This window comes from Emys orbicularis, chromosome 9 (assembly GCF_028017835.1).
Source record: "Emys orbicularis isolate rEmyOrb1 chromosome 9, rEmyOrb1.hap1, whole genome shotgun sequence".
NCBI lineage: Eukaryota > Metazoa > Chordata > Testudines > Emydidae > Emys > Emys orbicularis.
The window spans coordinates 17,428,289-17,452,988 of NC_088691.1; the positions used below are offsets into that span (position 1 = coordinate 17,428,289).

At 37.1% G+C, this 24,700-nt stretch overlaps 1 protein-coding gene across 1 annotated transcript in view; it reads left to right on the forward strand.

The window, feature by feature from the left end:
* Positions 1–24,700, forward strand: part of LOC135883982 (phosphatidylinositol-binding clathrin assembly protein-like) — a 50,560-nt gene that overhangs the window by 16,318 nt on the left and 9,542 nt on the right. Inside the window, exons 2-16 of the mRNA XM_065411258.1 lie at positions 589–731; positions 3,646–3,721; positions 4,710–4,812; positions 4,999–5,092; positions 5,214–5,325; positions 6,733–6,839; positions 7,472–7,513; positions 12,603–12,688; positions 16,764–16,887; positions 18,813–18,949; positions 19,518–19,624; positions 20,790–20,936; positions 23,199–23,309; positions 24,348–24,464; positions 24,577–24,607. Of these exons, the coding sequence (XP_065267330.1) occupies positions 589–731; positions 3,646–3,721; positions 4,710–4,812; positions 4,999–5,092; positions 5,214–5,325; positions 6,733–6,839; positions 7,472–7,513; positions 12,603–12,688; positions 16,764–16,887; positions 18,813–18,949; positions 19,518–19,624; positions 20,790–20,936; positions 23,199–23,309; positions 24,348–24,464; positions 24,577–24,607 (1,537 nt within the window). The remainder of the gene's footprint in view (positions 1–588; positions 732–3,645; positions 3,722–4,709; positions 4,813–4,998; positions 5,093–5,213; positions 5,326–6,732; positions 6,840–7,471; positions 7,514–12,602; positions 12,689–16,763; positions 16,888–18,812; positions 18,950–19,517; positions 19,625–20,789; positions 20,937–23,198; positions 23,310–24,347; positions 24,465–24,576; positions 24,608–24,700) is intronic.

The window sequence follows — 24,700 nt, forward strand, 5'->3', positions numbered from 1 at the left end:
CACTTTAATCTAATCTGGGCTCACTAATACCTTTTAATCATGTGGTTGTTGCATGGTGTTCACTAGAGGGTGAAATTAAGATTGTGAGAGTGGCCCTAACTTTGTATTTCCATTTTTTAAAAGTTGAATTAACCTTAACTCTGAATTTGTAATGCTTGCTTTTGAGAATAATTGCAGCATCCCTATAATAGAGTAAAATATATCTTAATATAGTTTTTGAATTGTAATGTATGTAAGGATTTTTTCCTTTTTCTATTCAAAACTTTTAGAGCACTTCTAAGCTAGTAAATTGATATGTGCTTTAGTAGAGAAGCTTAGAATAAAGAATTCAGTTCCACATTTTAGTTTAGTTTTCATTTATTTTCTGTAAAACTGCTATTAAGGAAATAAAGCAAGAGATGGCAGGCTGTTTGTGGTTTGCAACTCCAAAAGGAAATATAATTTTTAATGCATCGGGTTAAAGCTTTCAAATGGTATGGAGTCCTGTATAAAGCAATTAACACTCATGTTATATGTTCAGCCTGTGAAACTTATTTCTGTCACATCTTTGAATGTCTAAACATAATGCTTTACATTTTTTAAATTTAGATCTAATCCAGTGCACAAATGAGATGAATGTGAATATTCCACAGCTGGCAGACACACTTTTTGAGAGGACTGTTAACAGTAGCTGGGTTGTAGTGTTCAAAGCTCTAATTACAACACACCACCTCATGATGTATGGAAATGAGGTAAGACTGATTATCTTGTGATAGTTATATTATGGGGGCATCTCTGAAAAAATCAGAATGCCATAAAGAAATAGTTTTTGACCTGTGAACTTGAAAGGGGGGAGGGAAGTAATATACTTAATTTTTCTATCATTATTGGTTGTAAATTACCTTTCTGATTGAAAATTAGTGAAGTGCTATTCATCACTAATTAGTCAGTTAATTTCAAACTAAACTCAGTAGATGTCTAAATCCATGTCATGCCTCTTTTCCAGTAACTTGCCTTCCTAAACTACTATTGCCATTCATTTACCACCTATGTTTAGATCAGTTTAAAAACAAAAGATCAGCAAAACTTATTTTAAAAACTTTGTGGTATAGTAAGTGATGGGACAGATTTTCTTTCCCAGACCACAATATGACATTAGAAATTTCATCTTTAATTGTACACAATTTCTCAACCTTCCGATGAAGCCTAAACAGTCAACCTTTTATGTCAGATAATAGAGATTGTCATCTCAAATATACAAGTGTGCATCCCCATGCATATTATAGGTTGTCTGTTGCGCATATGACAGACATCTGAGTGCAGAATTGTGGCTGAGGCAAAGTATCTCTATAAGAAAGTTTTACCTTTGCTTTAAATGTAAACATTAAAGAACCACTGTGAAGGATTTGGACCTGATCTGTAAGGGGTCTGACTAGGTTATTGAAATAGGCAGTATATGACTGTGACTTTAGAGAGACATGGTGGGTGCAGTAAAATCTGTTGTTGGAAGAGACACACTTTCTCGCTTACACAGAGCTCTTCTTCAGGTCACGGAATATTGACGGTATTGAGTTAATTTATTATATGCATATGTTGGTTTAGTTATACCAGCCTGTTTGGAAATAGAGTAAGGGCAGACAGTGGCTCCAGATAAAACACCACCTGTAAACAATTCAGGAGGTTAAGAGCACTGTTGAGGTCTATTAGCTATGAAGATGCTACTTCCAGGTTCCTGCCAAAGTTATGCAGTTACTCAGCCAAGATTGAGAAGGAACAGATCAAAAGGGCTATAAACAGTTCAAAACTTTCTCTCTGTCCATAGTGAGGGAGATTGTCATAAGGAAGCTGTTCACAAAGAACAGCCTGACACAGCCACAGACGCTGTGGGAGGGTCTGAAGCAGTAGGCCTTCCTATTTTAACTAAGATAGACATGCATATAGACTGTTTCATTGTTTTAAAATCTGTTTCCTCTTTGCTTTGCTGTATTCCTACTGTTAGGATAAAATTGGTTTGTATTAAAAAAGCTGCCTGGTCACTGTGTTAGCCACTGGTCACTGAAGCTGGGTGGGAACTACTTTTCTTCTCCTGTGATCATGTTTGAGATTTCTAAAACTTCCCTGTTCTGCATTGGGATGAAACCAAGATCTTTCAAAGTTTTTTTTTTTTTGGGGTGGAAAAACAAGAGACACCAGGATAGCTTGGCATTGAGGGTATTCACCTGATTCAGACTAATGACTTGAACTTGGGTCTCCGACATCCCCAGTGAGTACCTTTACCACCAGGCTATAAGAGTGTGTTTCTGTCTTTTGAAACTGTTAGTGTGTGTAAAAAAATATTCATTGGGTCAGAGAGAGAGAGACAACCACCTCACCCCAGAATAGCAGCCTGGTGGTTAGGACACTTAGGATGTGAGAGACTCAGGTTCAAGTCCTTGGTCTGAATCAGGCAAAGCAGGGAGTTGAATCTGGGTCTTATACATACTAGGTGAGTGCGCTCACTACTGGCATATTCTGGGGTGGGTTGTGTCTCTGGTTTTGACCTGAAATGCCGTACTGAACCTGAGAAACCTTTCCCTATGAAAGTTTTGTTGAATCTGGTATGTTCCCAGGTAAAGTTTCAGTTTTGACAAATTGGACTATTCAGATAAAAAACTGTTTTATTGAAAAATTCCCAACTAGGCCTACTGGTCACAATTCACGAAAGGCAGACTTACAGGTACCAAACTCAGCTGGGCCTTCGAAGCAATCATTGTTGGTAGGCAACGTGCTATAGCCCAAGACCCGGGGGTTGCAGGATTCCACCCTGAGAGAAGTGAAGGCATGTGGCTTTAACCTGAGGGAAGATGCTCAGACTCAGTAGAGGTCAGAGGTGCAGTTAGCCCTGTAACTGTGATGACAATATTTTTTGTCCTGAAAAGATAAGTTCTAATTTATAGTTTGAGTTGTAGGAAGACATGATTGTGTGCATATTAATATGTATTGAAAGTGGCAGAGAGACTTAAATTGTTCATGAAGCAGTTTCCTTTTAAATAACATTAATAAGTTAAGCTATAGATTTAGACTCCTCTTTCTTGTCTCATCTGCTTAGCCAACTATTTGAGGAGGAGGAGACTAACGCTATAGACTTACTTAGAAGTAGTATAATGCCAGGTGAGTTAATTACTCCATTAATAACTATACAAATACTTGAATGCTTTAGTGTCTGTGTTTTTATAAAGCATTCCCAAATAGTTGGTAATTGTCTCTTACATAGAAGTTATAGCGTCGTACAGAAGAAACTTTTAGAGCACCTATAGTTTTTCTCCAATTTCCCTACTGTGAGCTACAGAATTAACAAAGCTTTTACTTAAAAAGTCATGTAAGCAACTCCCTCAAATGCTAATGTAACTTCATGTGTGGACAGTGGAGTGCTTTTCTTCAGACTGAACAAATTTTGTCTACCGAACTCTCAGTTCTGAAATTTAATGTATTTAATTCACATTAGTTTACTAAGTTTTGGTGAATCGTTTTTGTTGCAACTAATTTGTACATTGTAGATAAAGGTAAATGTTGCCTCTGAAATACCCAAGTTACATGCAGTTGTTTTGTAATCTAATTCTTAAATGTATTATATTTGATGAAGAAAAAGTAATTTTCAAGCAGTTGACATTTTTTCCCCTTCATCAGCGCTTTATCCAGTATCTTGCATCCCGAAATACATTGTTCAATCTAAACAACTACCTGGACAAAAGTGCCATGCAGGGTAAGAATCTTTTTCTTTGTGAAAACTAAGTTGCAAACAGTAAAGTATTACTTTTTCAAGAGAAGGTTGGCAAAGCAACGAAATAAAGCACCCCTCTCCCCCCCCAAAAAACCTACATAACAAAACAATTGATCTTTTTTTAATGTCTTAAATACATGCATTTTTCTAGCTCTGCATTAGTAGTGATTGTAAGTCACTGGTGTTTAACAGAAAATGACATTTCCATGAAAGGGGGCTTAATTTATATTATGCAGTGCAAAGGGATGACAGTAAGCAAAGGAAGCAGGGAAAATTATAGGATGGCTGAAAGTTACACAGGTGAGAGCTAGAAATGTGCTTACATGCCTTTTTAAAAAGGCATTTATAACTTAACACATGAGCACTGGAATAATCTTTTTCATTTGGCTGCATTCCACAATGGCGGGGAGGTAATATTAATTGTCAGGCTTCATAATATGGTCATTAGAACACGCTACTAGTGGTTAGTGAAAGCCTTTCATGCAGATCTCTGAAAGGTGTTAGAGGTAGTTTGTATGATGGCAAAAATATATATATTATTTAGTATTTTTTTGAGAGCATACTTTTTTACAGTAGCTGAAGTTCAGTAGTTCCCATCTTTAGTCTTCAGCATTTGACTGATTCTGTTACCAGTGAGCTGTATACTATAAGAATAAGAGTGCCTCGTGGTTGCCAACAGTAGCCTCTCCTACTGTTGTTAGGTGAGGCATTAACATAGTCCAGATAACTTCCATGGAATTGTCATCACTTGGGAAGATGGTGGCTGCACTATGCCTCAAGGCTACTGCAAATAATCAAGAGAGAAATATGGAGGGAGACTTTAGGGGCTCTGCAAGTGAACATGGCGTTCTCTCCTTATACAAGTAGTGTGCAATGACACACATTACAGAATAGTACTGAAATATGATTACAAAATAAATAGATACCCTTCCTCTTTGAAATGTCTAACTAGTAAACATTTAATTTTCAGGTTATGATATGTCTACCTTCATTAGGCGATATAGCAAATACTTGAATGAAAAAGCACTTTCTTACAGACTTTTAGCAGTTGACTTCACCAAAATGAAAAGAGGGTAAGAAATACTCTCCTTTTGCTTTTCATTTCAGATATAAGAGGTTACTAGTAGCCATGTATATGCTTGCCATAGAACTTTGCTGCCTTTTAAACTGTAGTTAAATACAGGGTAATAATCATATCAAGGCATCATATGTTCTAGGTCACATGTACATTTATACATTTGGTATTTTACACATTGTAGGATAGATGGAGTGATGAGAACTATGAATACTGAAAAGCTTCTGAAAACCCTTCCAATTATTCAGAACCAGCTTGATGCGCTCCTTGATTTTGATGTAAGCACATTCTAAATTGTATTTCATTGTTAAAATATTTATTTAATTGATATGGGAAGAAATTTATTGGTATTTTTCTCCCCACCAATACTTTTAATCTATCTCTTCACTTTCTACACAGGCAAATCCAAATGAATTAACCAATGGTGTAATAAATGCTGCCTTCATGCTTCTCTTTAAAGATTCCATTAGGCTTTTTGCAGCCTATAATGAAGGGATTATTAACCTGTTAGGTATGTGGAACTGGTGTGTATATGTGTGCATATGTTCTTGAATCTTTGGGGGAGACAGTGAGGGAGAAGTAGAAATTTAAAAGCAAATGGTGTCTGTTTAATAGCCTAACAAATTCAGGGCCAGATCCTGCTTCTGTTGAAGTCAGTGGTAACTTTTATCATTACTGTCCGTGACAGCAGGATTCGCCTTAAAGGCATTGATATACAGGCCTTATTATTTTTCAAGCTGAAATGTATATCTGAGTTATTCTTGCCTTAATTTCTATTTTAGAAATACCAGAAATGTGTTTTGAATGTTCCTTATAACCAGGTTATAAAAGAATTTATCCTATAAGTACACTTTAATTGGGGGAGGGGCTCTAAAGTAGGTTGGCCTGTGCTGGGTTTACTGGGCATACTTTTTTTAAAAAGGTTACTATTTATTTGCTGAATATACAGTGCACATTGTTGGGTTTCCTATGTCTTTGTTTTATCAACTTTAACAACTGGTGTTCATGGTCTTGTGTAGGTTGTAGAGTTCTACCTTGCTGAGTTCTTGGTTCACATATGTCAGACATGGTTTTTAAGTGGATTGTGCCTTCAAGAGTAACTAAGGGGAAAAATTTTGAGAATCTTACACAAAAAAGATAGTAAAGCAGTAAAAGAATGTATTTAATAATTTTTGGATTCAGCTTTCACTCTCCTCCATTAAATCTGCCAGTGTCATTAATTTTATTAATGCATTAAAATCTACAAGTTTCAGAGTACGAAAAATAAAACTCAGTACTCAAAAGGGTGCAAATGCTATTCCTGTTTGACAGGTTTACTCATAAGGATTCTGTACATTAATATTGACAAGTCGAAGTTGGATACATGTGAAAGTTGAGTTTTCATTTGAAATGCTTCCTTCAGATTCTATATCTCCATTTACAAACCACAAATGCATAGTATTGAGATGTTGATGTGTAGTTTAAAAATGCTTTAAAAATAGATAATACTAGTGGTGCATTTTTAATTTACTAAAGTCAGCTACTGCATTACTATTGTTTGAGTGCACCTCATAGACTGACTTTTTTTGCAAACATTTTTCTTCAAAATGAAGTCCTGCTTAGCTGACAAAGAATTTAAAAACAGATTAAACACTTTACATTCAGGCTGACTACAACTGTCCACCAAGTTATAACTTGCTGAAATCAACAAACTCATTGTAAATATGGAGATTATTATGAGTAGTCCCAAACACGTTACTCTTAAAAGTAACATGGCTTTCTATATTAGTTAATATCTCCTCTCCCTAAAATTATCTAAAGTTATTGTTTGCAGTGTTGTATCTTTTAAAATCTCTTGCATTAGTGTGAAAGTTTTCTTGTTCTGGAGTTTTTTGGGGGAGAGGGTTTTTTTACAAATGTCCTTTTTTTCACTCTTCAGAAAAGTATTTTGATATGAAGAAGAACCAGTGCAAAGAAGGTTTGGATATTTACAAAAAGTTCCTAGCCAGAATGACCAAATTGTCAGAATTCCTCAAAGTAGCAGAGGTAAATAAACTTACATGCATTAAAAGGGTGTCATTTAGCTATCTGTACTGGTACAATAGTCCCATCACAAACAGTCTAATGTTTGTGTGATTTGCTGTGCAAAATAAAACTTCTGTAGGTTGCTGAATCTGAATGTCGCTTAAATGTTTTTTTTATATTGAGTGATATTTTTAAGGCACCTTTCTTTGCCTAACAATTACTAACAGTACAGTAAACCCTTTCTGTCTAAAATGCTACTAAGAATCTGCTTTTACACATTGATTAGTAGATGGAAATGACTGGGCTGGATGATATTTATAAATATTTACAAAGCATTCCTGTGATATTTCTGCTCAAAATAGAGCATAAATTCAAGCAAGCTGTGTTATTTCCAGCTCTCACAGTAAATCTCAGCATCTTTGCATGAAATAGTGCAAATAGAAATATGGTTTGAGCTTGTTTGACATGTACACTGAAATTCTAGCTTAGAACTTGTCTGTTAGAATTGGCATGAACAATGTACCAGTTCAGAAAGTTATTCATGTCCCTTTTTGATACCTTAGCTTCTGTGTAACATTCAGACCCCACAGTTTCTTTTCATTGCCGCTGCATGTAGTAATGTACATTTTTTCCCCCCTTTTTTGTGAACCCAGCAAGTTGGAATTGATCAGGGTGACATTCCAGATCTTACTCAGGTCAGTGTACATTTCATATTAATTTAACCCAGTTCTTTTGTCCTTTGTGTTTTAATGGTTAATGTGTATCATATTCATCCTGAGAATATATTCTCTTCCATATATTTATATATGGAAATATACATGTTCACTTTTTCCATAGATTGTTATATGTACACAGTTCTTAAACAGTTCTGCAATTCTTTAAATAAGAGTTCTGTTTTAAAGCAGTGAAGTTTATCTGGTTTATAGGGATATTTTTACTAAAACAGAAGTTTTTCCTTTGAATCCTTTGTGAATCTGCCTCTCAAGTACACAGGCATATTGTGCCACGTCTTGGGGAAAACTCAACCCCATTCAAGCAACAGGTTTCATAGAAGTTACACAGCAGTACATACCTGTATCTTAAGCTTTGTTACTCAGCTATGGAAGCTTTTCCAAGGTCCACAAAGATAACAGTGTAGATCTACTGATATTTATATTGGCACCAGCCATATGTTCAGCACTGTAAGATATGCACACAAATGGGGGGAGGGATAGCTCAGTGGTTTGATCATTGGCCTGCTAAACCCAGGGTTGTGAGTTCAATCCTTGAGGGGGCCACTTAGGGATCTGGGGCAAAATCAGTACTTGGTCCTGCTAGTGAAGGCAGGGGGCTGGACTCGATGACCTTTTAAAAATCTGGGAACTGGTCCTGCTTTAAGCAGGGGGTTGGACTAGATGACCTCCTGAGGTCCCTTCCAACCCTGATATTCTATGATTCTATGACAGTCCCTGCCCCCAAAAAACTTTAATGATGGGAGACACTGGGAAATCGGGTGGTGAGGATAATTTACAAGGCAGAATAAACTAGGTTGATTCTAGGTGTCTTGATAAACTGTAGTAGGGACAGTACAGATGGAATCGATATGTATAATCAATTTAGAGGAACATTGACCATCCTTATAAGAACAGACCTTTTTATTTTATTATGGAAAGTGTTATTACAGCACCCAACTGTCTTTCTTTGTGCCATTCATTGTTCTGTACAGTATCCCTCCATCTGATCTTGTACTAATTTCTTTTACAAACTAAATAGCACTAGTCTCTGATCTATCTTTGTGAAAATTTCCCACCCCTATCAATGTTGTTAATATTCATTACCCTTTTTGGGGACTTTGCTATTTCTTTGTTATTTGTAATAAAGAGACCAAATATGAATACAGTCACCGAGATGAAGATATATAATCTAGAGGCATAATAGCATTATTTTCTGTATTACACTCTATTCACTTCTTAATACCCTACTAGCTTAAGGAATGTCTTTGGCTTGTCATTGCATGTTCAAAACATATTTTCAGCAATACGCCCAAATCCCTTTAATAAAGTTTAAGACTAAAAATCTATTGACTGAATTGTTTGTTCCATGCAATACTTGTATCTTGTAATTGTCAACATTGAGTTTTCTTTGCCATCATTTGTTCAGTTAACTTGTTTTGTTAGGTTATTCTAATGTTCTTCAAAGTCTTCCCTAGTCTTGACTAACCCAAATAAATTGTCATAATCTAATTTTGTTCCCTTACCACTCTCCCCCTCCTCTAGATTAACTCCTTCAAAAAATGACGAGTAAAGTATTGGCCAAACTTAACCTTTAAAAAGGTCAGCTACTGTTAAATCATGTCTTTCGAGTATTTTTCTTAGTAGTTCACTTACTTTAGAACTCGCAGGTGACTACCATATAGTGCTAGTGATATATTGCAGTTTTCTTGTGTGCTTTAGCACCTCATCTGATACCTGTGTCTCTGACCCTTCATTCCCTAGTGAATTCATGGACTCTCTAATAGATTTGCATGGTACATTTTATTGAGTCATTTTTAGCTATTTGTTTAAATTTTCTTTTAAGATTTGTTAGGACCAGACTTTCAAAACATAGCCTCCATTTTTTAGATCACTTAAATCCTTCATTTGCGGGTATTGTTAGTTATGTTTAAGTAATCTAAATTACTTGTACCAAGAAAAATGATGATCTAGTTAGGCTGAAATGAAAATTTGGCCCTTAATCTACATATTACCCACTGAAGTTCTGCTCTACCACTTTTTGATATTTTGTGTCTTTGTCTCCAACTCTTATACTTGCTGTTTGACCATGTTGTTCTTACTCTTTCTTATTCTGAGATAGGCACACATGGGTATTTTTTCCAAGCAATGTCCATAAGGAACTTTTAACCATTTATATTTTGGAAGCTGAACTCACCCATTATTACTAGTAAATCTTATTGCCTCCCTGATCTGCAATAACATTCCAATTTTATCATAATTTATCTGTTCAGGAGGCAGGAATCCTACCCCCATATGTTCTGTGTTGTGGTCACCTCTACTCACAATTTTCTTTTGATAATCTAAATGGAATATTTTAGGTATTGGCTCTCCGTTACTCCCCCCACCCCCATCTCTACACCTTTCACTTTTGCTAAGACACCACTTTGGCAGAAAATAGAGTATTCTTTTCCAGTATATTTTGGAAATGCCAAATGTCTTGGTTTTCTCCCAGTACCAGATATTCCAACTCTCACATTTTGCTTTAGGCTGCTTCCACAGGTATATTGTAGATTTTATTTTGTAATGGATGTACTCCTCTCTCTTTGCTGAAACTTAAGGATTGCTATTCCTTCTTCCCCCCCCCCCCGTCCCAGTGTACCCAGAATTGTCTTAGCCCTACCGTGAGACAGTTTCATATGTGCATCTGTTGTCCCAAAGAGAATAGTTCAATCTGTGTGTTCCTCAGCATTTGCCTGCTTTTCCAAAACTTAATTTTAACCAATTGTATGTTCGTTGTCAGTGTGTCCTTATTTAGGACAAAGCCATAGCAGAAAGAATACTTTTAACCTTGCTACCATTCCAGCAAGGCTTTTTTCCATGATTGTATTATACATTCTACCAGATTTTCAATATTACTTTTTTGCTGAGTTAACCTTAGCTGTCTTGTATCAAAATGATCCATCACTGTAGGTGATTCCTTTTAAAAGACTATCATAATGACTTGTGATATCAAATAGTCTAACACCTTGTAGGTATTTGCACCTGCGTATGTTTCTGATGCTCGAATCCCCTACTACCACTATGTATGTTTAGCATGTCTGGTAAACTTCCAGAGGGACATATGTAGGGGGTGTGAGTTTCATCTGTTTTTCTTAGAAGGGCCTCTTCTAATGGGGCGGGGAGAGGATTTTTTGAGGGGGAGGAGGGACACTATACAGCTACTAATTTCTATTTAGAACCTGCATCAGATACTAACATGGTATTGGGTCAAAAGAGAACAGCAGAACACCTACCAGTAAACAGGCAGAAGGGAAGCCAAACAAAGCAGTTACAAGACTTTCTTTACAAAGTATTTCTATTCAAACCCTGTCCTGTAGGTAAACCTGTCTTTAAAATCATGTTCAGGCAACATGAGTAAAACCTGTATTAACACTCTTTTAGAAATCTGGATTTCTTGAAATAGTTTTTCTCTTTGCCTGGTCTATGTGGACCAACAGACAGAACGTGTTTTTATCTTCTGTACCAGTCTAGACACTTGTTGGTTCCTCTCAACGATTTATTGGTATGTACTTCATAGGCAGCTGTAGAAGTGGCCATCAGATCTCTAGAGACCAAAGATGAGGACTTGTAACTGGCCAAGAAACTCCCATTTCTGGACTTGCTCTCTTTGTGAGAGTCCATGTCTATTATAATCCAGTCAATTTATGGAGCCGTGGCTGTGTTGACAACAGAGAGTCCTACCTGTAAAACAATGGAGAGAAAATTCTCCCTCCAAAGCCAGACTAGCAGCCCTGCCCTTAAAGGCAGGTTTATTTTCAAGGAGGTGTTGAAAAAGGCTAGGATCATCTGAAACATTGTTAAAGGTGTTAAACTGTGGGTCAATCAGTGTTGAGGGGAAATTTCAATTGAGTTAAACTAACTTGAATGAAAAAAGGCACCAATTTTTGCCCATGTAGACAAGGCTTTTAATTAGTGGCTGGCTACTTTTTCTTACATCTTACTTCGAACTAAATCAGCACTGGGTTTTGATGTGGTTTATTCTTCTACTTTATTAGCTGCTTGCTTCTGTTCATCCATTTGTCAGTAGTTCAGATGCCTCATTCACTCAATCTTAAGCACTTCAGAGAGAGATTAAAGTTTCCAGATATAGAAAGACTTTGTAAATTTATTTGTGCTATTTTAAACACATTTACTGATGTCTACTGTTGAGCTATTTCACTTTTTAAAAAAATTTGTAGAATGGCATTTTAAAACCTAGCTTTTTGCTAGAGATAGTGGAATGCTGGAGAAGTCTGCTTTAAAAAAAAAAAAAAAAAAAAAAAAATCATTTCATGTATAACACTTTTGTCCTGACTGAAAACTATCACCTTATGGTCAGTTTTAATGTCTAGATTATAAGAACTGCTGGTATCATGTGTTGATTTAGTTCACAGATGGATCTGAGAAAAGAGGGAGGGAATGTTAACTTGCCATAAAGATATGAGTGGTAAAGGAATAGCAATTAATATTCTATGTTAGTGTGAGTGCAGTAAAACTGTTTCGTTGCTTCCAATAAAGTGGTTATGTGGATCATACTTCAGTTTCTAAAAGGTAGTTCCCCGTTGTACTGAGATACACTGGGGGCTTTTGGTTGTAAGGATTTATCATCTGATTTAAATTTGTTTATGGATTTCAGATAAATGAAAGTATATCCTGCCTTTTTTTGCTACTGTAGCTAGAGAATTAACACTTTCTGTAAGCACTCTCACAGTTTTGGGGCGTGCTAATTAGAGCTGAGTATAATTAACTGACCTGCCTTGTTACTAAAGTGCTTAGCACAGCTAATGCTGTTGCCAGAAAATTCCAATCTTTGCTTCTATACATGTGCCCAATTTGGTGGAACTTCTGTTTCGTAACCCAGCATTTAGTGATCATGTTTGCCTATTTTGATTGAAAAGGGGATATTGCCAAAAAATGAATCTTGCGAATCGAATTCAAGTGTATGATCTAAAAAGAAATGCATAATTGTTTAGTTGGTGGATGGGGGAATTAATCTGTACACAAGATGATAATGCATTATCAAGCAAATGTTTTATGAGAACTTTAACTTTAGGCACCCAGCAGCTTGCTTGAAGCATTGGAACAGCATTTGGCTTCTCTAGAGGGGAAAAAAACAAAAGAAGTCTCAGCTGCTAGCAGGTAAGCATCAAGTGGATCACAAAGGTGTCTTAAATTTTAATTCTCTTTGTACTGAGGTATTTTGAGTATCGGTAAGTTTGAGGTCTTCCTTGAGATACTCGCATCCTCCTAAAAGTAAGTGGAAAGAAACAATTTGTTTTCCTTTTCTAGTAAGTGTGGAAAGCATAGACTAAAGCTTTATTAATAGTGTTGCTCTGTTAGTAGAGGCTATCACTTGAATGTACATTAAATGTTCTTATTTAGTGACAAAAACACACAACTTCACCTACATGCTTATCTTTGTGTCCCCAAACTCCTTGTTAAACTGTGCGTTTTAACTAGGGTTACCATATTTCAATACTGAAAAAAAGAGAACGCTCCACGGGGCCCTGACCCCGCCCCTTCCCGGCCCCGCCCCAACTCCGCCCCTTCCCCCAAAGTCCCCGCCCCAACTCTACCCCCTCCCCTGAGCACCCCGCATTCCCCCTCCGCCCCCTGGGCTCCGGCTGCTACTGGGCTGGGGAAGTTGCTTCGGCCCCCACTGCGGTAGAGAGCGGCGGGAGCCGGGAAAGTTGGAGCCCGGGGAGGAGGCGGCTGCGCACTCGGATGCCGCCCGCCACCTCTGTGCCCCCGCAGATCGCTGGAGTTGTTAGTTTTGCTGTAGCCACTCCACTCGGGGTCCCCCGAGCATATTTTGCCCGAGTGTGAGTGGCTGCAGCAAAACTAACAACTCCCCCGATCTGCGGGGGCACAGAGGTGGCGGGCGGCATCCGAGCGCGCAGCCGCCTCCTCCCCGGGCTCTGGCTGCTGCTGCGCTGGGGAAGTTGCTTCGGCCCCGGCGCGCGGCGGAGAGCGGCGGGCGCCGGGAAAGTTGGAGCCCGGGGAGGAGGCGGTCCCCTTACCATGCCTCCCTATTTTCCCGGACATGTTTGGCTTTTTGGAAATTCCTCCCGGATGGGGATTTGAGGACCAAAAAGCCGGACATGTCCGGGAAAATCCGGACGTATGGTAACCCTAGTTTTAACATACAAGTGTAGTAGCAAAGTGCTGAGCTGAGGCCACATGTAGTAGCTTTCCTCAAAATATTTTTACCTTATCTGTTAAAGTAGTCTGGCAAGTCATGAGAATTTAACTGGCTTTTAAAATACACACATGCCTTCAATGCTTACTATCTGGTGTGTGTATCGCAGAATCCAAGTTCTTCTAAAGACATATCAGTTGTGTTAATTAACCTTATTGTGTAAATTCCTTAACCCCAAAATATGGATTACCCTACCACCTTTATTTATTTATTTTGCTCTCTTGTGGCATTATTGTTGCTTAAAATAGTTTAGAAGCTTCTAAGAACTTGTCACTTCCCTTATGCTTGATACTGAAAATTTCTTCAGAGAAACTTATGGTGAGTGGTGAAATATTTCCTAGTATCCTAAGGAGTTCCATGTAGGATTTTCTTTAGAAACCTAATATTAGGGGGATTAGATTTTTTTTTTTTCCAGTTAAAAAACATTTTTTTTATTTGAATATTCCTCCTCAGTGTTTGCAGCAGAAACCCTGTAGAATTGTCTTAATGTTCAGAATCATAAACTGAAGCAGATTGTTTTAATTGTTCATGATGAATGAAGAACAGAAATAAATGTATTAAAATACAGATAATGACTACTAAATTAGATTTGTAAAGATTTTTAATTTCAGTAGTCTCTAAGGGGTTATAAACACAGGTAAGGACTCTTTTCTTATTTGATCTGTAACATCTCTTAATTCTATTTTTTCTTCCCTTCTTTCTCTTGAATTTGGAGAGAACAGGAATCAATATTTCCTGAGCGCTAATCCAAATTCTGCCACTGACTTGCTCCATAGCCTTGAGCAAGTTACTTTGCAACATGCAAAATCAGCAATTGTGACTACCTAATATTTGTACAGTGCTAAGTGTTAAGTAATATTTATTCATGACATCACAATCATTGTCCTTCTGCCTGAGTATTGGATAAGACTTCCTCAGGACCTGGCAATACTCCTCCTATACAGTATCCCTCGTGATAATTAAGAAATAAAAGGACCCCATCATGGGATGCACTTCCCAGACCAAGCAGCAAGCTATTAGACTTGTAAATTAAAGCTAGACCCAATCTGTTGAAGATATTGGCACTTTTGGCCTGTCACCAACTTTACTTTTGTAAAAGTTGTATTGATTTTTAAATAGAGATTTAATGAGTTGCAGAAGGTGTAAGAGATGGATGCATAGAGTTGGGAATGTGTTTATGGAAATTATCTCCTCTCCCACTGTTGTTGTGGGAGTGCAGGAAAATAGTAATCTTTAAAGGCAAATTTATCTTGTCAGATGTATGTGGGCCATTCTCACTACTGCCTGTTCATCCTTGCACGCAGGCAGGGTAACTGATGTTACTTCAGATCCTCCTGTGCCTCCTATGTCGATAGGCTATCCCTCAGCCGGCGCCGCTTCCCGCAGCCCCCATTGGCCTGGGACGGCGAACCGTGGCCAGTGGAGCCGCGATTGGCTGAACCTGTGGACGCGGCAAGTAAACAAACCGGCCCGCCCCGCCAGGGGGCTTACCCTGGCGGTCCGCGTGCCAAAGGTTGCCAATCCCTGGGCTATGTGAACGTGTTTTCATGTCCTGCAGTCTCACAGCATGTGGTAGACTTCAACCAGTAGGTAAATCCAGACCCAGCTATGGGACTAAATTTGTGTTCTGGGATCTGATTGATTGTCAAATGCAAAATTTGCTTCTTTCTTCCACCTTGCCCGAATGCACCTAGCATAGCTTCCTAATTGTGATTCACATTATCTGAACTCAAAAGCTAGACACCATGGTTACACTTGCTCAGGTAGCATGATGATGATCAAGAGCATGGTATACAAACTTAGAATCATAGTCATGCTGGAAATTGAAGAGCACGGTCATTAGTTTTTAAGATTGTTCATGACATGTTATTCCAAAACTATTGCTTATTACACATGGGTTAAAAATGCAAATCCTCTGCTGGACACAGTTTCAGGTCCTATTTAGTTAACAAGAAGTTGCAGCTTTCTGTAACAGATAGTGCTTGCATATGATCACTTGATATTTTTGGTATGCTAACCAAATTCCATTGTGCTAATCGCCGGTAACCAGCCTTCATAGGACAGCCACTAATCAGGAATACCATGTTGCTTTTGCTGCACTGATAAGTAAGCCATGCTTGCCACATATATGGCAGAACAATCATGCTAATAGAATTCTGAATGGCTAACTACCTCCCCACCTTAAAATGGGGCATGTTATGATGTTTCACACCACTGTCCCCATTTGGCTCCTTACCAAGCTGTGCTTTTTGGATGGGATGATGGCAAGTCCATTTATTCTTCCTACTGAAAGATGCGTTGTCACTTGAATGATGAGGTGAGGAAGAGATGGGTATAGTTTTAGTTCCTTCACCAAAAGATACAACAATATGTACCATCAGTGTTTGTGATAGTTGGACAAAACACTCTTTTTTGGCAAACCCCTTTTTTGAGAGATGAAGTCAACACAGATGTGCATATTTCGCAGAAATCCACAGTTCTGCATTGCAGCAGAGTCATCGCTTGAGCCTCTTACCTCAGATTTTCACAAGTAGCTGGGAGGATTTGGCTCTACAGCATCAAGTGTGTGTGGGTGCATGCAAGCTAGATCGATCCTTACAGATTTAAAAGTGCTGTTTCCCATGTCAATATAAAATACTAACACATACCTGTTTATGTATGCCATTTGGAATTTTGTTCCACTTATTTAAAGTATCATATTTACAGCAGGTACGTAAATTGTGTGGCAAAATCACAAACATCTATATGAAATTCTGTACTTGATTATTGATCTGATATCTCTTCAGCTGAAACTATAGAAAAATATAATTAATTCTACACTTGTCCCCTTCTCTACCCTTGCCCCAAAATGTACAGTATTATGCGTTTGCTGTTTTTCCTCACCAAACGGTGATTGTATTTAGTGCTGAGTCCAGAGACACATAGGATACTATCTATGAAGCACTTCGTGCCTTTTGGATGCAAATTAAAGGTCACAATTTAAAAAATCATTCTCTTGATGAAACTTTATTTTAGAGCGAGCACCCTATCCAGTGCTGTTTCCACACTTGCCAACACAGGAATGTCATTTAGCAAAATGGATGAGAAAGAGAAACAGCAAGCTTTGGAGGAAGAACAAGCTAGACTGCAAGCACTTAAGGTATCTATCTTTTAAGGATTGGTGTTCCAGGACCCGATGCTTACATATTTTGTGTGTGTGGAATCCTGGCCCCATTGAAGTCAATGGAAAAACTTCCACTGACTTCAGTGGGACCAGGATTTCCCCTAAATATGCAAGCATGGTGGCTTCCAGTAAATGGTGGCTCTTATCGTGATTGCATAACTTGATAGCTAAAATCTGAACACTTTATTCACCTATACTTCTAAAATAGATTGGGTACACATTTTGTCAGAATACATGTTGTCCACATAGGTTTTTATATTTAGGATGATTTAGCAAGTATAGCTCTAGGAAACAGATTTCTGTCCCCATAAGCTAGAATCCTGGAGCAACAGCCATATTGCTACTCATAATGCTCCAGTGTGGACAGGACAATAGTTGACTCCCCGTCCATGAAAATATAGAAAGGAGAAAGAGTTAATCTTGCAGCACAGTTTATTTTTCAATCCCAGGGCACATCTATGTCCTTTTTAAATTACAGTTTTGACAAACTATAGTGGCCTGTCTCAGGAAAATGAGTTCTTTCTTTTGTTCTTTCTTCTCTGTTACTTGCTCAGAGGCCCCCATGGCAGCATCCCACTATTGTTGGAGAACTGGACATTAGTCCTTCAAAATCCTATTTTTGTAGCAGCTCTCTCTGGGGAATGTGGTGTAGTATAGAGAGACATAGATAGTATAGACATATGGTTGGTGAGATGAAGTGAGCTAGGCAGTTGATGAATATCTTTGGGGCATTTCTGTCTTATTGTTGTTAATTAACCGGGGGGGGGCAAAAAAGGAGCACTTCTTTGTGCTTGGAATTTGCCATCAAGTTTGGTAGGACTTGTGGGCTGGTTTGCTATATTAGAAATCTAGGCTTGGTTACTGGCTGACTGGTCTAGATTTCCCTTTATATGAGAGAAGGGGGCAGGTTAAATTATTGATATGGAGCAGAGATCTTAATTAAATGCAAAAATAAAATTTTGCTGGCAGTTGCCTTTTAGAATGAACAGCTCTCCTAGTACTATCAACATGTTTTTGTGTTTTTCTTCTTCAAATAACTCACAATTATTTTTCAAAATGCCCATTGACATGCATAGAAAAGAGATTCCATTTACTTAAATGGTATTTCAGAAACAAACATGCATCCAAGCAGAGCTGTTGTCAGGAAAAGGAAGGAGGGGTAGACTCCATGAAGTCTGCTAGGAACTTCGAACGCTGTCAAATTTAACAGTGATGGACAGAAGTATAAAAACCTAAAGTAGATAGTCATCAGAAATGTGTCTAGTACAAACAAGTTTTTGGAGATGTGTATTCATAATCAGTTTGTCTCCACCCTATACAGGATAGGTTATAAAGATACACCTCTATCTAGTGTTAGCTACCTGCTGGGCCTGGACCATAATATTTATGTAACTTTGGAATGTTCCAGAGGTCAGGAACCCCCTTGCAGGAGAAGTTAGTTCCTTTTACTTAGCAAATGTTTGTAATCTAAACACTGTAAAGCGTATGCCTATCCTACAGTGATAGGTGCTATATAAATGTATGCCACAGTAGACAATAAGCATGTACTATGGGACCAACAGCATGAGCCAAGTATGGTGTGCTAGCTTCAAAACTAAACATCCTGGCATTTGTTTTTTGTCAGATTATTGATGTTTCAACATAATTTTGAGATTGTTTTAATAGAAACATTTCCACTTTTCCCTTAACATTTCAGCTAGCAATATTTCAGCTAGCTATATTTCAGTTTCTTGGGCATCCCAAAAGAATATGTGATTGGTGTTAATCAGGCCTTTATGATTGGTGTTAATCAAGCCTTTATTACTAAAAATCCTTCTTGAAAAATAGTACTTTTGAAGATGGAACAGCTAGTACAGTTAAATTTAAATTAATTAGTATGTCTCTCTTAATTTATCTTTCAGGAGCAGCGGTTAAAAGAGATTTCTGTGGTATCAAATTCCACTTCTACATCAGCATCTCCAAGCACCTTATCAGGGAAAAGTGTGAATACCACTACAGCTGTTGACCTCTTCGCAGCACCAGCACCTACAACCAGTAGGTGAGGGACACTTTCTTCCCTAAGCAAGTATAAAACACTGCCTTGGCCAAGTGCCTGAAAAATTGAAAGGCATAGATAAACTTTACAGAATATATTTCTCAAGAGTCAGAATAATCTTATGGCTGACTGAGATTTTCTTGATATTAGATTAGATACCAAACTTAAATGCTTCACTTGAGAGTTTGGGGGGGGGGGGGGGGGGGAGACAGACAGTTATGTCCTGTAGCACCATTCTTGGCCTTCACTATGACTTCCAGAAAAGTAAACTTGGAAACATGTATTAGCTCTGTAATTCTAATAGTCCAGTAAAATGAAATTGAATCTTGGAGGCTGTAGCAAACAAAAATATTTTGTGCAAACCACATACTTCAAAAATTGCATTAAATGCATATTGGATATATTTTTAGCTGTTGGTATTTCTAGGAGTTGGGACGTGTTTGCAGACACTTAAAACAAAAAACAAACTCCATTCTTGCTTAATCTGCTCAGGAAATTTAAATCGGATAACAGACCAAATGCTGCTTAATAATTAACTTGTGTAGCTCATATTTTTTCTCTCTATTTTCAGCATGCCTAACCTTTCCAGTGATCTCTTTGATCTTCAACCTGCATTTGTTCCAACTGTACAGAGTACTCCAGCTATAGCAACATCAGCAAGCAATGCGTGGGGGGGAGGTAAGTTACTATTGTGGTTTAACAGAATAGATAATATTCTTAGCATCTGGGAATTCATCAGTTATCGTTGTCTGACTAAAACAAAAACTCATACTTAAGGATTAAGTTGTATGTTCAGTTAACTGCCAGAAATCCAAATATTACTACTTACCTTGATAAGAGATGAGACTGGTCATCTTAGAGTTGACATTAAATTTAAATGCATTAAAGAGCATTGCATTCTGTATTTTAGAGAAATTACACGTTATTCTGTTATGGCAGAAAACAAATTTGGAGCACAGTTAACAAACTCCTGTTTAAATTTGCAAACTTAAAAAAAAAAAGTTTATTTCTCTGACAAGAAATTTGTGAAATCTAGAGTTGGTTTTATTCTTTTACTGCAAACAATGGACTTGAGGAGCATTCTTCTAGTTCTAGTAGATCCATAGTAAAGCTATGGAATTAAAATTTAGATGACTGTTTTAGTGATAATCTGTGAAGTAGAGTAGATTACAGCTTGCTCCACTGCAGCTACAGCAATTGGCTTTGCAATTTTTGATTATAGTAAAAATTGATACTTCATCGTAAACCAAGCAAATTTAACTGGGAAAACCCGTGCCAAATTCTGTCCTTCCATATGGACATGCATCTCTCATTAACTTCAGTTACTTCAACTTGCACATGCACAACTGCCATTGAATTACCTGAGGGAAGAACTTGTTAACTAACAAGGTGCAGTTTTTATAAACACTTAAATAAGGAAATGTTGCCACGGCTAAAACTGGTAGTATGTTAGTAAGTGGAGCTGTGAATGATCCCAGTGCCATTTGCTAAGCTTGGAGGCCCAGGAATGTGTCTCCATAGGTAATGCCTTCCAGGAATTCAGTTCACAGGTGAGTAAATGTCCCTTTTTCTTAACAGAATGATGATGTGAAAAACATCAGAATTAAATATTGTCCCTTGAGGCAAGGAAACTGGTATGAGTTTCAGTAAAACTGTCTGAGTTGGGCAGAACACCATGTGGGAAAACGTATAGCTAGAAATTAATTTCAAATAAGTTTGCTTAACCCTAGTTCTGGGAAACTTTCATATTGTGATGTTCACAATCTCTGTGCTTCTGTGTGTGCTATTTGAACTCTAGATTCTCTTCTTTCCTTTTTTTATTACTTACTGCTATATCTGAAAGGTCCTTTCTCGTCCTCAAATGGTTGTGTTGGTTCTCCATCCCATCTGGACATCTTTGACATGAAGCCAGTTGAAGAAGCTGTAAAATCTACTATCCCTTTCGTCTCTTCCACCTTTACCTCCAAACAAACAGTGGAACAGTTTAGTGGTAAAACATCCTCTAATTTCTTTCCAAATGGAGACAATAGTAAAAGCAAACTGGGTTGCATAACTCTTTGTATGTTTCTAATCCCTTCTAATATTAAAAATAAGCGCGATTCATTTTTTTTAATCGCTTGACAGCCCAATCGTGCAATTAATCGCACTGTTAAATAATAATAGAATACCATTTATTTAAATATTTTTGGATGTTTTCTAAGTTTTCAAATATATTGATTTCAGTTACAACACAGAATACAAAGTGTACAATACTCACTTTATATTTTTTGATTACAAGTATTTGCTCTGTAAGAAAAGAAATAGTATTTTCAGTTCACCTAATAAAAGTACTGTAGTGCAATATCTTTATCATGAAAGTTGAACCTACAAATGTAGAATTTTATGTACAAAAAAATGCATTCAAAAATAAAACAGTGTAAAATGTTAGTCTTCAAGTCCACTCAGTCCTACTTCTTGTTCAGCCAATTGCTCAGACAGACAAGTTTGTTTACATTTGCAGGAGATAATGCTGTCTGCTTCTTGTTTACAATGTCACCTGAAAGTGAGAACAGTCAGTCTTATGGCACTATCATAGCCAGTGTTGCAAGATATTTATGTGCCAGATGCGCTAAAGATTCATATGTCCCTTCATGCTTCAACCACCATTCCGGGGGACATGCGTCCATGCTCAATAACAATCCAAAGCAGTGCGGACCGACGCATGTTCATTTTCATGATCTGAGTCAGATGCCACCAGCAGAAGGTTGATTTTCTTTTTTGGTTCTTTGGGTTCTGTAGTTTGCGCATCATAGTATTGCTCTTTTAAGACTTCTGAAAGCATGCTCCACACCTCATCCCTCTCAGATTTTGGAAGGCACTTCAGATTCTTAAATCTTGGGTCGAGGGCTGTAGCTGTCTTTAGAAATCTCACGTTGGTATCTTCTTTGTGTTTTGTGAAATCTGCAGTGAAAATGTTCTTAAAATGAACAACATGTGCTGGGTCATCATCCGAGACTGCTAGAACATGAAATATATGGAAGAATGTAGGTAAAATAGAGCAGGGGACATACAATTCTCCCCCAGGAGTTCAGTCACAAATTTAATTAACACATTTTTTTTTTTAACAAGCATCATCAGCATGGAAGCATGTCCTCTGGAATGATGGTCGAAGCATGAAGGAGCATACGAATGTTTAGCATATCTGGCATGTAAATACCTTGCAATGCCGGCTACAAAAATGCCATGCATATACGTGTTCTCATTTTCTGGTGACATTGTAAATAAGAAGCGGGCAGCATTATCTCCTGTAAATGTAAACAAACTTGTTTGTCATAGTGATTGGCTGAACAAGAAATAGGACTGAGTGGACTTGTTGGCTCTGAAATTTTAGGTTGTTTTTGAGTGCAGTTATGTAACAAACAAAATCTACATTTGTAAGTTGCACTTTCATGACAGAGATTGCACTACAGTAATTGTATGAGGTGAAATAAAAAATACTATTTTGTTATTTTTACAGTGCAAATATTTATAATAAAAAAATATACACTTTGATTTCTATTACACAGAACACAATATATGAAAATGTAGAAAAACATCCCAAATATTTAATAAATTTCAATTCGTATTCTATTGTTTAACAGTACAATTAAAACTTTGATTAATCGCGATTACATTTTTTTTAGTTAATCGCGTGCGTTAACTGCGATTAATCGACAGCCCTAATAAAAACTGTTTTGGATTGCCATAATTTCAACCAAATAATTATATTATAATTTCAGATCTCGTAATGCAAGTAAATATTCACTTTTTAAATGTTGATTATATTTCTAGATTTGAAAGTATCGTTTATTTTTGTTTCTCTACTTGATGTGATCAAGTATCCAAACATTTCTGCATTCATTGTTTTTTACTGCCTTTCTTTCAAAATTCCTTTGGACATAATTCTTTAAAATTCAGGAATGAACATATTAATTGAGGTTTCCGGATGATTTGCTATATATTTGGTAGATACTGGATTCTTCCTTTTTATTCTTGAAACACAATTTCAAGTCTGTGGTAACAATTAACTTTCAGGTTTTTATTATTCTCTTCTCTCCAATCTACATTTCCTTTCTTTTTTGCATGAAGATGAATTTAGTGGTCATAAACCTACATACACTTGTGTGTTCTCCTTTGGCAATTGATAACTTTTTTTAGCTTTCTGGGCTCATTACAGTTGGACTGTAAAGATGGCTTTACTGTATATCTAATCATTTTTAAATTTATATTTTAGGATTTCCTCTTCATTCAGCTCCTCAGAGCACCACCTCTTCCATAATTAATGTGGATTTTGATGCTGTCTTTGGAGGAAAGTCAACGGCACATGAGTACAAGACCATAAATGGTAAAAACTATCTTACATTAACAAACTTAAGATGACTGCTGAGAATGCAAAATTGAACTTATAAATTGAACATAGGTTTGGTAATTTAACAAATAATCACTTTCATAATAGCTAGCTTGTTTGAATTCTACTGTAAAAATAGAATACTTAACTAGCTTTCATTCATCTAAAACATTGTGTAATGTCTCTTCTCTCTCCCCTTCACCCCCCTTTTCCCCCCCCCCCCCCATGCAATTTTCCATTGTGGCCCACTGGATGTCTCTTAATGGGTAAGTTTACATATCAAACTGTTTTAAACACTTAAAATTGAATGGTGGTGGTGTTGCATAAAAGCTGTGCTCTTGTTAGTTCTGTTTGAAGCATGTTATATTTATCTCAAACATGATTATTGTGTTTGAGGGATAAGACATGATATTTAGTTCTTGCAAACAGTTTTAAATCTGGGTAAAGGTAATATAATGGATGACACATTCTGTGCACAAATATTTTAGTACAGTTTCTGCTGGTCATTAGTAGCTTGATGTCGTCTTGAAAGGTGAAGATTTTTTTTACAATTTATATGCAAAAGTTATTAATGGTAACTTGCCCAAGGAAGTATCATGTTGCCATGCTTTTGTGACAGAACGCTTTTAGATTATTTTGTAACACTACTCTGTCAGGTAGTTTTTTCACTGAAAGTCAGGAATGGTTCAGCTTTGTATGAAACTTACGTACCTTTTCAGGTCAAATTATCTTAGTGTAGGAGCTTTCTAAAATTCCTGTCTGTAACCCTTTAAATGAAACTCAGACATGTTCTAGTATTTTATTAGAATTATACACAGAATTCAGAATTCCAAGGGAAAAAAAATTAACCTAAATTTTGCTTAACCCTTGAATACCTCTTTGGCATTTTGAAATTGTGCCTAAGCTACTGACAGTGTCATATGAGAATAGTGCTTTCTGGAGAATGGAAGTTTGTTTGTCTGTTTTCTGTATCCGCCAAAATGTGGTTGTTTTAATGATGACATTTCTATGTTCTGTTTTCAGTTTTTATTCTAGAGGATGTATTACAACCAACAGTACCAACACAATGTCAGAGAACCGTTCTAATCAATCAGCAGAGTGGAAAAATTTTAGCAAATGACCTCGATTCATCACTTGCGAACTTAGTAGGAAGTAAGTGTGAGATTTTTTTTTAAAACTTATTTTTCCTTGTCTATTAAAGAAAGAGAACATATATTTTGCTAATTAAACGTTTTTGGGGGGGGTTATCTTTTTTTTGTTACAGATCTTGGCTTTGGAGGAACCCCTTCCAAAAAGTAAGATTTTCTTTTTTGTACTCTTGACTAAGCTCTTAAAATTATGCCATGTGAAAAGTAATGTATTCTTTTTGAAAGAACTCCTTGCTATAG